Source organism: Falco punctatus, assembly GCF_963210335.1.
Source record: "Falco punctatus genome assembly, chromosome: 1".
Taxonomy (NCBI): Eukaryota; Metazoa; Chordata; class Aves; order Falconiformes; family Falconidae; genus Falco; species Falco punctatus.
In genome coordinates, this window is record NC_137580.1 from 45,030,486 (window position 1) to 45,043,760 (window position 13,275).

The 13,275-nt window shown below is 38.5% G+C and overlaps 1 protein-coding gene across 7 annotated transcripts in view; it reads right to left on the reverse strand.

The window, feature by feature from the left end:
- Nucleotides 1–139: 139 nt before the first annotated feature.
- The window catches only part of CTBP1 (C-terminal binding protein 1), a 251,265-nt gene continuing 238,129 nt past the window's right edge, over nt 140–13,275 (reverse strand). For 5 of the 7 annotated variants that reach the window (XM_080366769.1, XM_080366775.1, XM_080366771.1 and 2 more), the window contains 4 exons: nt 12,713–12,843; nt 10,377–10,504; nt 6,784–6,901; nt 140–1,218 (listed from right to left, as the gene is read on the reverse strand). In XM_080366769.1, the coding sequence (XP_080222895.1) occupies nt 1,032–1,218; nt 6,784–6,901; nt 10,377–10,504; nt 12,713–12,843 (564 nt within the window). In that variant the 3' untranslated portion in view covers nt 140–1,031. The remainder of the gene's footprint in view (nt 1,219–6,783; nt 6,902–10,376; nt 10,505–12,712; nt 12,844–13,275) is intronic. The other 2 variants (XM_080366770.1, XM_080366772.1) reach the window with 1 other exon arrangement.

Sequence of the window (13,275 nt, forward strand, 5' to 3'; positions counted from 1 at the left end):
AGACAGTATTACAAACAACAGAGAGCAAAGTAAAGCTAGAAATGAAATACTTGACAGTATCTGTTTAAAGATTACAGCTAAGAAACCTAATAAAAGTTGAATAAACAGTTACTAGAAATAAAAATTTTTACACATATGATATTTGTCTGGGATTTTTATTTCTTTAAAATAATTCATACAAATGGTTACAGTCACAAACATGATTTTAACCAAAAAATATTGCTAGCCTACCACATTACCAGGAAGGAATCAATGTAGGCAATGAAATGCTGCTACTTTTCAGTAGTCTAGTGCCTTTTTCGCATACCACCAATAATATATACTTTAACTGGTGACAAAAAGCACAATGCTCGTTTATACAAAACCTTTTTTTTTTTTCCTCAAAATCTCTTTGTAAGGTTGTCTTCATTTTGAAATAAGGGAATTCATGCCAAAATCAGGAGAAACTGTATTTCTTTTGTTTACTAAATTATTCTAAAAAATAAGACAAGCAGGTAGAAAAAACAATGCACTGTGTGGCGTAGAAAGAAAAATGGGAAAAATTCATTGTCCTGAGAAGTTTGCCAACTGCCTCATTTTTGGGCATGTTTTAAAATATAAAAGAAAGGATTTTTAATCTCAAAATCGGTTTGTTGAATGCCTCCCTTATGTTTTTCCTTGTTGACAGCTAAGCAAACAAACCCTTTTTAATGTTCTAAAAACTGTACACAGACAAGTACATTCATGATATAATTAACTACTAACTTCTCTTGCTTAACAAAGAACCCATAGGACACAGAAACAGTGAATCAGTCCACTGGACAGGGACAAACTACAATTTATACGGAGGAAAAAATGTTTCCAAATCTTCTTTTTGTCTCCCACCTTTTCCTTTTATACTGTATATTGGACCAGTTTCTAAAACAATAATCGTCTCCTCCTGTAAGTTCATGGTTTTGCCTTTAATCAAAATCCAGGGTTTTGTTTTGTTTTGTTTGTTTTCCACACGCTGAAGTTGAAATCTCCGATGTTGGGAATGCTGTTTTCGTAGGCTACAATTGGTCGCTTGGGTGGTCTCTATCAGCTTCTGGTTTGACAGTTTGGCCAGGGGAAGGAGCATGGGGCGGGTGGGCTACAGCAGGGAGGCCGTGTGATAAAGACATAGGGTTGGGGACTATTCCTTCTACTGCTGCAGGTATGCCAGTGGAAGCCACACTTACAACGCCTGGGGGATACCTGCTGAGAGAAGAAAATGAGAACATACATGAACACCAAGAGATGACTGACCAGCAAGCCCACCTTGCCTCCTTCTAGAGCTACAGAGGTACTTCTTTTGTTTTCAGACCAGTGAGAAAGACAGCTGGGTGAACTCCAGATGAGATACAATACACAGAGGCTGCTAAATAAAGCAAAAGATGCTGTGATTTACCCAAACGAGAAGTAACAGTTTGCTAGATTGTTTCTTTGGATTTCAGGTTTCATAGCATGAGTGACAGCACAGCAAAGGAAACAACCTGGAAGTATTGCTCCTCTCAAAGTATACCTCAACAAGAAGTCATTCAGGCTAGGTCTGTGCAATACATATCTGCTTCTCCATGACTTTCCCTCAAAATGACCTTTGACGATTTTTTTTTCTCTTTGATTCTTACACAGAATTTTATAATTTCATTGTTGTGGTTTAAAAAAATATTTCTTTAAACTAATCTTGCAGTCCTTCTGATAGCTCCCCAACAGAGCAATCATACCGACACACTCTTAAGATGACAAAATCAAGCCTACTGCAGCTGATTAACTTTTTCAGCATCAAACTTGCCACTGTACTTGTCTGAAAGAGAACCGGTACTAGTCAGACAGAGGACAAGTGCTTTAGAGGCAGACTGCAAGAAAGAGAGGCAACCACAAAAACTAGAGGTGATTTTAAAGATTTCTTACTCTATCTGGACAAGCACCTAGGCCTAAATATTTTACAAATTCAATAAAAAAAAAATCACCCTCTGATTCAGTTTGATTTTATGATGGCTCTGATGTAATCAGACTAAAAAGAAAAATCTTGCAGATCTACTGCTTCAATCCTGAGTTTCAGATGTAATTGATAAAACACTGGTATTTCACAGTGCTGTATATGAACAACAGCTACACAGGAACACTTTTAACAACAATATGATTTCCTTTTTTTGGCCAGGTACCTCAATATCCATATGCAAGTTATCTCATGCTGGCCACTTAACACTGGCCCTTTGCCTCCTCTCCCCATCGTAAAGCCACACACTCATCCCTTGTTCTCTCCAGCTATATTCTGCTCACCCAAGCATCGTAGCAAGAGCGTTATGCATTTAAAAGCCTGAACGCAGTTTGTGTGATTAGGCCCTTACTCACTGTGGCATTTGCTACCCTAGTATTTACTCAGAACTGAATGGGAGAAAAGGCACTTGGAGTCTTGTCAAGCTTTTTCAAATATCACATTATTCTGCCGGTGTATTCTCATCAAAGTGCAACACTGAAAGCGTTGAGTTCAGGGAATTTCACCCCTCATCAGTGGTATCTTTTTAAAGTAATGCATGTTTGTGCTACTCATCCTAAGCTCCCTCAAACTGATAGAAAATTAGGGCAGAACTTAGGCAAAACTCAGAGGAGGAAAAAAGCTGGGTGAAAGCATGTTTACTTGTTCTTCTTCCACCACAGAAACATCATGGGAACTGTTTTTTGCAAACAGTGTGTCAGAGGGGCTCAGCATGGCTGACAAGGCGTGGGGATGACGAAGACACCATACACTGGCCTGGTCATCCTGGGAAAGCATCCTACAGATCAGAACACTGACTGTTGTCTGGGATAGATAACAAGCATGTGAAAGATCACAGCACCTGCAGGCCAGATAACTTCGTTCCCAATTGTATACATATTTACAGGGCTTCCTATGCTAATTCCTGCTCCAGAGAGGTTCCTTAGAATTAATTTGCAGCTGCTAATGGAATTAGTTGCTTGTTTCAGTACCTCAATTTGAATCTTATTAATCAAATTTGCTTCAATTCCTATGAAAACTGTCAGACTGGGTATTGTTTTACTTATTCAAATCGAATTTTGAAACAACTTATCTGTTACTCTAGGTGCTTCACAAAGAAGTCAGCATGACTGACACAACAAAAACTTCCATTTAAAAGCCCAACACAGCAACAGTTTCCAACACAGAATCTCTATTTTCTAACAACATGTTCCCTGAGCATCAACACAGCGGAGCCGGGAGAAACCAAGGAGGGAGCAAGTTCAGTAACTGCATTTCCCTCAGGAAGAAAAATCAGAGCCTCCCCTCGCGAAAACAGACAGTGCTGAATCAGAAGCATTAACAGGTACCTTATCAGCACATTATGCTGTTTAAGTTCTCCTTTGACTCCAAATATTCTTTCTGTATATAAAAAAATTCCCTCTGGACACCAAGTTATAATAATTGGGATTCTACCCACCAGCACCTCTCCTCAGATAAAGGCTGCCTACACTGTTAGTAACACCCAAAAGTCCTACAATTCCTAAAGCTACACAATGGCAGTAGCCAAGTACAGATAATACATCCCTCTACAGAAACTCTATTTTGCTTGACAATTCCTAACCCTATTTTGCCATTCTCCTTTCATAATTTTTGTTACCTTAAAATTTAATCAGTGTTGTTCAAATTGTATCTCTGAAAGGAGGGCACATAAACGGAACAGCTTCTACAAGTGGGCATTTCTATCCTACATAACCTCTTAAGTTGCTATTTATTACTTTTCTATTCTTAATCAGCAAATACATTCCCTCCAGCACTTCATAAAGTTGCTCCCAATCTTCCTCCTCTGGCAGCAATAAGTTGAAATGTTTTCCAGGTAAAATGTCCACTGAATTAAATTCTTGTGAAGGCAGAAGACAGCAATCAGTTAGTTATACCTCCTCTGCTACTTCATAGTCTTCCATCCCCTTCCCCCACGGTCTTAAATTTCCAAAGAAAAATACAGTAGCCCTCTTAATTAGAACAGAAAGGCAACTTTAATTTCTATGTTAATCTCCTGTATTTTTTAAACATACAAGCACCTTGAATACACTATGTTGAGCTGTTCAAGAAACTGCTTCTGTCCAGAAAGAGCTTAAAATTTAAGTGCACGCTGTAATCTTACATTAGAGTCTGAAAATCACCAGTGAAATACCTCAACATGAAATAACTCCTGAACTGCCAACATTTAGCTATTCTCATCCAAGCACCTCTCTGGTACCTAGATACTCTCATCTTCCACCTGCTACAAGGCAGAAAAATGTATCAACATGTCTATAAATCGCACAACCCCTGTTCACTGGCTGTCAGATTTCCCTTTGCCTACAACCTGCATGCTCTGCGACACAGGAGATGGCAGGGGGTTATTATATACAGGCAGCTCAGTAACAAACACACAGTAGTAACACAAAAACAGGGCATATTATGCTGCTTCACCGAGACTACAACAAACAGTTTCTTCTCAGGAATATCGTTAATGGGATAGGTTCCATTTGCTTGACCTTCTGTGTTGATAGGGCATCTTGCATTTCACACAGTAAATTATTTTGTTTTCCACAGAATATGATGATATTCAGATGATCAAGGTTACATTCTGCTGATGAATGCTCAATGGTCTTTGCTTGTGATAATATCTGATAATTTAAAGAGTTCTGTCCTACATCAAAATACAAGTAAATGATATGTCCAGAATAAAATAGCCTCATTAGTTTTAGTTCACCGAAAGAGCTATTTGCATTTTTTAACATATAAATTATTATCCCAGGTCTTATCTTCTAATGCAATTACATGACTACGATACAGTTATTAGCACATCTGAAACACCACACTGCCTGTGAAAGACTCCAGAACTCATTTAGTTGAACATAATTTTGGACTGCAAAGAAAAGAAAAATCTGTTTCGAAGAATCAATTCAAATTCTGTACTTAATCCAGGTAGGAATTAAGTATCAGCAAACACTGCTACTGAAACCAATTTCTTCATAAAGCCTGAGCTTCAAGTTCCACGTATTTTATACTGTACAAAATAACAACTGCCTTCACCCCCACACAAACACTACTCTTATCAACCCTCCAAAATGAGGCTTTTAGTATTTGTTGTATGACTCTCAACTTATCCCTCAAAATTCCCAAAATTATTTTTTATTTTGCATTTGAAAATAATTGAGAAGTCAGAATTTATTTACAATGAATTTTTGTTATGGAAAAAACTGACTGAAACAATGTCTTAAAAAGGCATTCAGTTCGGCGTTTATCCTGCTTAAATTAAATACATACGGTCTTTACCTTGTAAATCATTAACTCCCCAAACATTCCTAAGTTAAAATCCATTTCTAGCTGTGAAGCCTGCTTCTGCTGGACTTGTGACCCCCCAAATGAGAACAAACAACTGTGTTTTAATTTGGGCATGCAGCTCTGTTCTTAACTGCCATGACAGGGTTGGAGTTACCACCCCCAGCTCAGCAACACCTGCCTTTCAGCCTTTGCTGCATCCAGCTATGCCCTAAGTGCTCCAAACTAAAGCCAATGAAACCACACGCTGCGTGGAGCAGAACACAGGGGCTTGAACTTCTTTTTTAGGCAAACAGAAACACCCTTCTTCTGGTATTTAGGGCGACAGTACTTTTTCCCAAAATAACATCTTGACGTGATGCGAGATACATGCATGTTCAAAGATACTCTTTTCCTTTGCTGCCCTTAGGGCTACTGATAAGGAGATTATGGCAGAGGGTGGTGATGCTCCCCCCTGCCATCCCTCCATCACCTCCTGATGAGTCTGTCAGAAGTCATTGACACACAAGAACTTTGCTTCATTTCCCAACAGTGCACAGCTGGGTTCTCATAGTGGTGTAACACACACAGAAAAATCCTCTATCTATTAAAAGTATGGGATAGCCCTCCTAAAGAAGGACAAAGGTAAGAGAAACATATGAAGAAGGACAAAGAGGTTAAAACAGAATAGTGAAATGACTGCACTGTCCCTCCCCTTAAGGCACTGAGGGGAAGCAGCTTGTTTGTACCTTTCTCAGCCACTTTCACCCTACTTATGAGTAAATGCCATACTGGAAGATAAAAAATTGAAGACATTTTTCATAATTAAAATTTGTGCGAAGCTGGCTACTAGGAAAAAACCTGTTGCTAGAACAGCTGCTAGGAATAAAGGGACAGAGAAAGACTCGCAGACAAAGTAACTAAGGAATGTACATATTAGATATAAAAAAATTGCCCTTTTTATTAAGATCTACTTTCACAATTGATTGAGAATACATGTATCAACTCCCTCAAATGCTTCTGCTTAAAAATTAAATGTATAATTTAGAAAACAATATTTTAAATATCTTCTCATAATCACCACAGGCAATTCCACTGTATTCAATACAGAGTTATTTTTTCTCTCATGTGTCTGGAAGCCACAAAGCCACGTAACAATAGTTTATTACTCAAAGTCCTTCTGCTACCTACTGCTGCATCATTACCTTCAGCAAAAGGAACATAAACTTCCACTGCACCCACTGGAGATGACCAGAATTGTTTTATTTGAATATACAAAAAGATGTGAGTTGTTCAGATATTACTAACCACACAAAAAAGGAAACATACTTACATACTGCATGACTTCATCTAGCAAAACAAAATTATTCTCCTGAATGCAACAATTACGAAAACAATACAGCTGGGACCTAATGCAAAACCACTTCATTAATTAATAGGAAGGTCTTTTATTTATTCTTGAATGCCTATTCTGATGAATGAAGGAGGTTTTCCTTTTACACCTGCAGCATGCTTACCTGTACGCAGCACCATTAAGCTCTGGATGAACAACTCCAGGATCCATGCTGGCCCAATGTGTAGCTGCAGTCAAATGATCTTTGTTAACACAGTTTTTCAGACTGTCTGGAATACGACCTAGGATGAAGCAAGGGAGAGGAAATTAAAAAAACAAAAATAATGTATGCCTTATGCTCTTAATGTGTCTCTGTTAAAAATAGTTATAAATATTTGCATATTGAAATCAACACATAAAATCACACTAAGAGCTTATTTTTGATCCTAACTGTTCCCTTTTTGACTGAGACTTAGTTAATAATGGTTAAAATGCACTGTGTAATTTTTATTTCTCTGTCTCTCTCTAACTTTTGTATACAGGGTCTCAATAAAACCATAATCAACAAGATTCACACTTTCCAAGAAGCCAAAACCTGAGTATTGAGCATGGGTGCCACTCAAAATCAGTAATGTAGCCTCCTGCTCTCTGTCTTTAATGTCACTTTCCTCCTTTTCCCTCCATGTGTAATAGCAATAAAAACACTGATTGAAGAATGTAGGGCTCTGAATGGAATTTCGCCATAAACCTGAATACGACTGACATTTTTTTTCTGTCCTCCTGATCTTCCCCTTCTTCACCTCAACTGCTCTTCACATTTATTTACTATAATGTTTTAACCTTCAGCCAGCTCTTTCATTCCTACAAAAAATGAAAATACACCAGGAAACTCCCTTTTTCATTTCTTCAAAACTTCTGCTTAACCTCTGAAGTGTAACTGAAGTTTTAAGACACTGATACTGGAAGATCTGTCAGCCTGATTCAGCACATACTGGACAAGCCTCTGTCTTCTGCAGAACCATCTCCAGCCCTGCAAAAAATGGCATCCACAGATACGACACACATTTTCTTCATGGCAACAGGAATATCTCCACCTATTTCAACAAGAGATCAAATGCAGCCTGTGTTTTCTCTAGCAAGTGTTTAAATTTATCTTTTCTGAAGTCTAATGTTACTGTGCATTTGCACACAAAGAGGCAGAAAGAGGTAAATTTGAGTCTACCCTTAATACTGTTGGCAATAGTACTCCAAAAAAACTTTCCAAAAACCTGACCGTGCTCCACCATTAAAGCGTTCAGGGTTTTTGCCTCCAGCTCCCTACCGGAAATTTGATTAAGTACTTCACTACTCTTTGCCTGCTTTTTCTATCCATCAGCCTGGCCACAACAGGGCTGTAAAAAAGCCTTTCCACAGAATTGCTTTTTGTCTAGTGGATACCATCAAGTATTTGTTACTCCATGGCTTGCACTTATGTCACTAAAACTTCCCACGTCTCCTAAGCACAAGTCAAAAGGGCTCCTTAGTTCAGCATCAAACAAGATATATGCCCCATTATGGGTGAATTCCTACCGTTCTCCCGATTAGAAATCATCTTCTAAATTTAGCTGAAATATACATCCACCTAAACTTCTGCCAAAATTGCCCACAAATTTAAACAGTATCTTTCTTTTCTGATGTTGATCCTTCTGAAGTATTTTTAAACTGCAATCATGTCTTCATCCTTGCCCCTCCCATTCTTCATTTTGCTAACTTCTGTAGGTGTGTTCTACTAGCTTCCCCTTACAAACCAGTATTTATTTATTCAAAACATCTAACATCATTTTCACTTGCCATGCTCACCCTCACATTTCTTCCATTACTGTTTTCAGTGGTCCTCCTTATTTAATATTTTGAATGTTTCCATCTTGGAAAATATATTTAAAGATATTTCATCTCTGCTTATTACTTTTATTTTATACATCACAACATCATTGACTTTCTGGGAACAGCAGACCCACTTGACATCTTTATTGTCAGATGCTAGCGATAGCTTGCATTCCTTTATTGTACACCTTTTTCCAATTAGTTTCTCCCTCTGCTTCCTCCCTCCTCCATGCTCCCCTATGGCTTTCGCATATCCAGCTTTATCCCGCCCTTCCTGTATCTTTCCTACATTTGTTTTAGTGCAATTCAATGTCATTCTCACCTCCCTAATGCTGGCCTCAGTCTGGTCTTACTACAAACCATGTGCAAACACTGAAGTGCTGACAGCTTCAACACAAATCAGTGACACAGATCGCTGATAGCACAATCACACACTTTAAGAAAATATAGGTCTGTCTTCCTAGGCACATATGTTTAGGTTGTTGCACGATACTTAACATAAAACTAGATCGATATAGCTGACTCTTCTTCAGTTTTCAAATCTCAGCCTACTAATGCTTACTTGCACATCAATCACCCCCCAAACAGGTATCATTCGCTGGTTTGTGCAATCTCTCTCAGAGCTATTTGGGAGCAGGCAATAGTTATATAAAAACTTAATGAAGGTATTGTTAGAGTTCTGCTGGAGTATAAGCACAAGGACCAATTCCAGCAAAGGCACGGTTGGAGTCTTTAGGTTACCTCTAAAACAGAGAGAAATAGTCCTGTAAAAGGCCATTCAGATCAGGAGTTTGAGGTGCCTTTAATCACCATGCAGAGGAGAATCTTCTCTCTGCACAGGCTATAAATGAAACTAAATTGCCCAGCCTCTCTAGGCACAAGACACAGGAAAGGCTATTGCTAGCGCTTTTTGTACAGCAGAGCAATGTGTTGGCACTGAACTACTCTCAAGGTGACACAGATGGCCCTTCATGTCTGCAGAGCATTGCCTATATTGCCAAGGGGGAAACAGCAAAGTCCTACTAAAGAGAGAACATTAGTGCTTAATGAATCATTTTCCAGTATGAAAATCCTTCCTTTTATTTTAGGCTACAAGGGATTCAAACCAATGCCAAATGGCTCACTCTTCTCATTTTCTTTATTAGCAGTGCATGTTGAAGACTAACTGTTTTCTCTTATGTGAACAGTTCACAATTACATGGTAGTTATATAACAAAGAGACTGTGTCCTTTAAAATGCCAGGCTTCTTTAGCAGTGCTTTAAAGAGAGGAACATCTAAAATAAGAGTACCCTCCCAATAAAATACTGAAAACTTTGTTTTGATGTAGTGTACAAGTCGTTAGATATTAGCATTACTAGGAACAGCATGAAAGTTTAGATGCTTTATCTCTCAACATTACAGCGTTAAAGATACTGAAACTCCAGACCATCCTCTAAGACAAATTCGGATGAACTTTGGAAAATAACCAAGGAGACAAAGAGAAAATAATGAAGATAACAGAACTGCTCATGACAAGTACAAGGGGGCATCCAGGAAAACCTATGAAAGATACCGGCAATATCTGGATGACTTGAAGTCAAACCCATCAAATGGATAATATTTACATGCAATGACAAAAAGCAAACAAAAAAGAAACTGAATTTTTCAGATACAAGTACATTTCTGTTATATGGAAAAAGCACTTATTTTGCAGTGCCTGCCTTCTCCTTGCAATTGCAATGAACCTCCAAAATCATCTCCTCCAGTTCTGAGAATAGACTCAGCGGGTTACTTGCTCATTTCTGTCTCCCAAATACTAGAAGCAGTAAACAAAACCTAAGGCTGGTTCTTTCCAGCATCTTTCAAGACTGAAGAATGAAAAAGTTTGTTAAAAAGAAATATGCAGTGAAGGAGCTAGTAAGGGGAGTTAGTACCTGTGATCGCCCTTCGGATCTCTCGTGCTGCTTCCTCCCGCATCTCAATTGAGGCTTGTTCACTATACCAGGCTGCATGTGGGGTACAGATCAGGTTTGGTGCATCCTTCAAGGGGCCCTGACTAAAGCTAAATGAAGATTTAAAACAAGATCAAATGACAAAAAATACTGGGGGGGGGGGGGGGGGGGGGGGGGGAGGAGGGGGAGGAGGGGGAGGAGAGAGGTTCCAATGTATTTGTACATACACAGACTAATTTCTACAACAGAAAAGAATTGCATTTTTATTCCTTCTTGGGTTTGTTTTAATTCTGTCAGTTAATTTAATACACTATTCATGGTATAAATAAGCAACAATCACCTCTCATAGACTCAAAGGGTAGAACTTGAGTAAGCAGCAACATCAGCTTCTGTCCAATGCACTTATTGCTAACTACAGCCACTGCCACTTCAGTTCTGGTGCAAAAATGCATAAAGCAAGACACAAATCAATTCAGGATGCCATTCCATTTCTCCATTTCATCACAGTTTTACGTTTACTGCATTAGCCAACAAAGCTCTGTTCTCTCAACAGTCACTGTCAACGTGACAGTCATTTAAAGAAAAAAATCTTAAAATTACTTCCAAGTAAGATGTGTGTCCGTCAGCAGCCTCAACTTTTTTTTTTTTTTTTTTTTTTTTTAATAATTCGGGGCGGGGGTGGTGGTGGTGTTATTTTTAACTACTTTTTCTTTCCTGTTCCTTTATAGAAACTCCACAGAAAGAAGGAAATTTACAGATTGATTTTCAGAGTAAGTAACGAATCTGTGCAAAAGTGCTATCACAGATATAGAGTGAAGAACCTGAAAATAATGGAAGCTTGCTCCTCCTACTTACTTCCAGTTTTAATAAACTTACAGTCAACAACAGGAGCACAAATATTTTAAGACAAAAGCGTGCTTTCAGAGTTGGTCATAATTCATGAAATGATAGAATTCATCTGTAGTTCAATAAACATCAGAGTATCTGGCAAAACTCTTGAATACAGAGTTGCATGCTGCGATCAGATAGACATGCAGCACTGAAGCCAAAGGAAATTGTGGCTGTAATCCTGCAACTGAATCTCTGCAGATGGCATCTCCATGCAGCAAATGGGGCTTCCTATAGGTGCAATGGTCTGCTTCTACAGATCTGAGATGTGAATTGGGAAGAATGTATGTAGCTGAAAGTCCCTTGAGCTGTTAAGACTCTGGCTTTGCACAGCACTACTGCACTGTAATGACTACATTTAGAGGTAAATGAATGCAGGATATGCATAAATAAAATTAAATATTTGTGATGTGGCATTGTGTCTTGGTAGATATAAAAATTCACCTAAAAGGATACTGCTCTTTTTTTTTAAAGCTTCTATCTCCCCACTCCTCAAGCTGCTATGAGAGATTCTATCCTCTCGCCTGTCTTTACAACCTGCCCTCAAGTCCTGAATCTGTTCCTTTTCAAAAACTTACGTACACTGTTCCAGTTAAAATTAACATTTCTCCCTGCCCAGACTGAACCGAAAAAGGCTTGTTAGATACAAGCACTAAGCTACAGCAGTCTGTTCTCATAACTAACTCAGAAGCTGGACTCAAGAACATATCAAATAGGCTCATTTCTGATCAGGAGTGCTGATATCTTAACACCAATGCCACTCTGGGGAGCGGTACATTTCTGCCTAAAACACTGGACTTCTCAGTGTCATTCAAAAACTAAGGCTTGTGCTGCTGGCTCTGCTAAGGACAGCAGAACTACTACTATCCTGATAAAGGGCAAGACAATATGAAACCTGCACTCCAACCACCTTCCTTAACTTTTTTTGCAACTGTTACATTTATGGCTTTCCTGCAGAGGTGATCTGGACAAAAGTATGCCTTTTCCTCCAGAAAGGTGTCATAAAGTAGTTATTCCTCACACTGAATCTCAACTCTTTGCCTTCTGAAAGAGTCTGTTCAAGCATTGCCATTAGATGCCTCCAGAGTTGCATCAATGACAAAGGAGCACTCCCCTCAAAGCCATGACACAAAGCCACTCCCAGGGTTTCAACCCAAGTCCCTGCTATTTTTACTAAATAAACCCACTGGATATTTTTTTTAAAGGAATCAAATGAGGGATGTCGCTTTTTTCACTTCTGACCACATACACAAGCTCCATCTACATCTGCATTAGTCCAGTGCTGCACAGATTCATGTTGCTTTACTAAGGAATATTAGCTATCAAATGAAGGGCAAACTCAATTTACTTGTTGCTGTTGATTGTATCATGCACTAAGACTTAAAAATAAGAAAGTGAACAAAATAAAAAGAAAAGAAAAGGAAAAGCACCTGAATGGTTCTGACTCATGTACATCTAAGGCTGCCCCTCGTATCCTTCCTTCCTTCAGGGCCTGTGCAAGTGCTTTTTCGTCTACTAACCCACCTCGAGCTGTGTTGACCAGGAAAGCCCCTTGTCTCATCTAGGGAAAGTTAAAAACAAGAATGATGAAATAAAAATAAATGAAATAAAATCGTTGTGGCATTATTTTTTACTCAAAAGAAGCATCCATTACAACAAAGGCTATTGAGCTGGTTTAACCTGTAACAGTTGTCTTCCCTTTCCATTGGAAAGTACCACAAAATGTGATGCTTCTAACAAAATGCTATTTCACAGCACTTAATAACCTTGTTTCTTGTAAGCAGTGTCTTTTAATAGAAGCGTTGTTTCAGATATTGTGCAGTAACATGATCAAAAGATACAACTGTGCATATGAAAGTGACAGATCATTTTATGCCTTTTTATTTCACTGTGAAATTGCATGAGACAAACTACAGCACGTTCTTAAACAAATTCATATTTTGTGGTTTTCAAGTTTCACACAAATAAAAGCCTACATGAATTTTTCACAGAA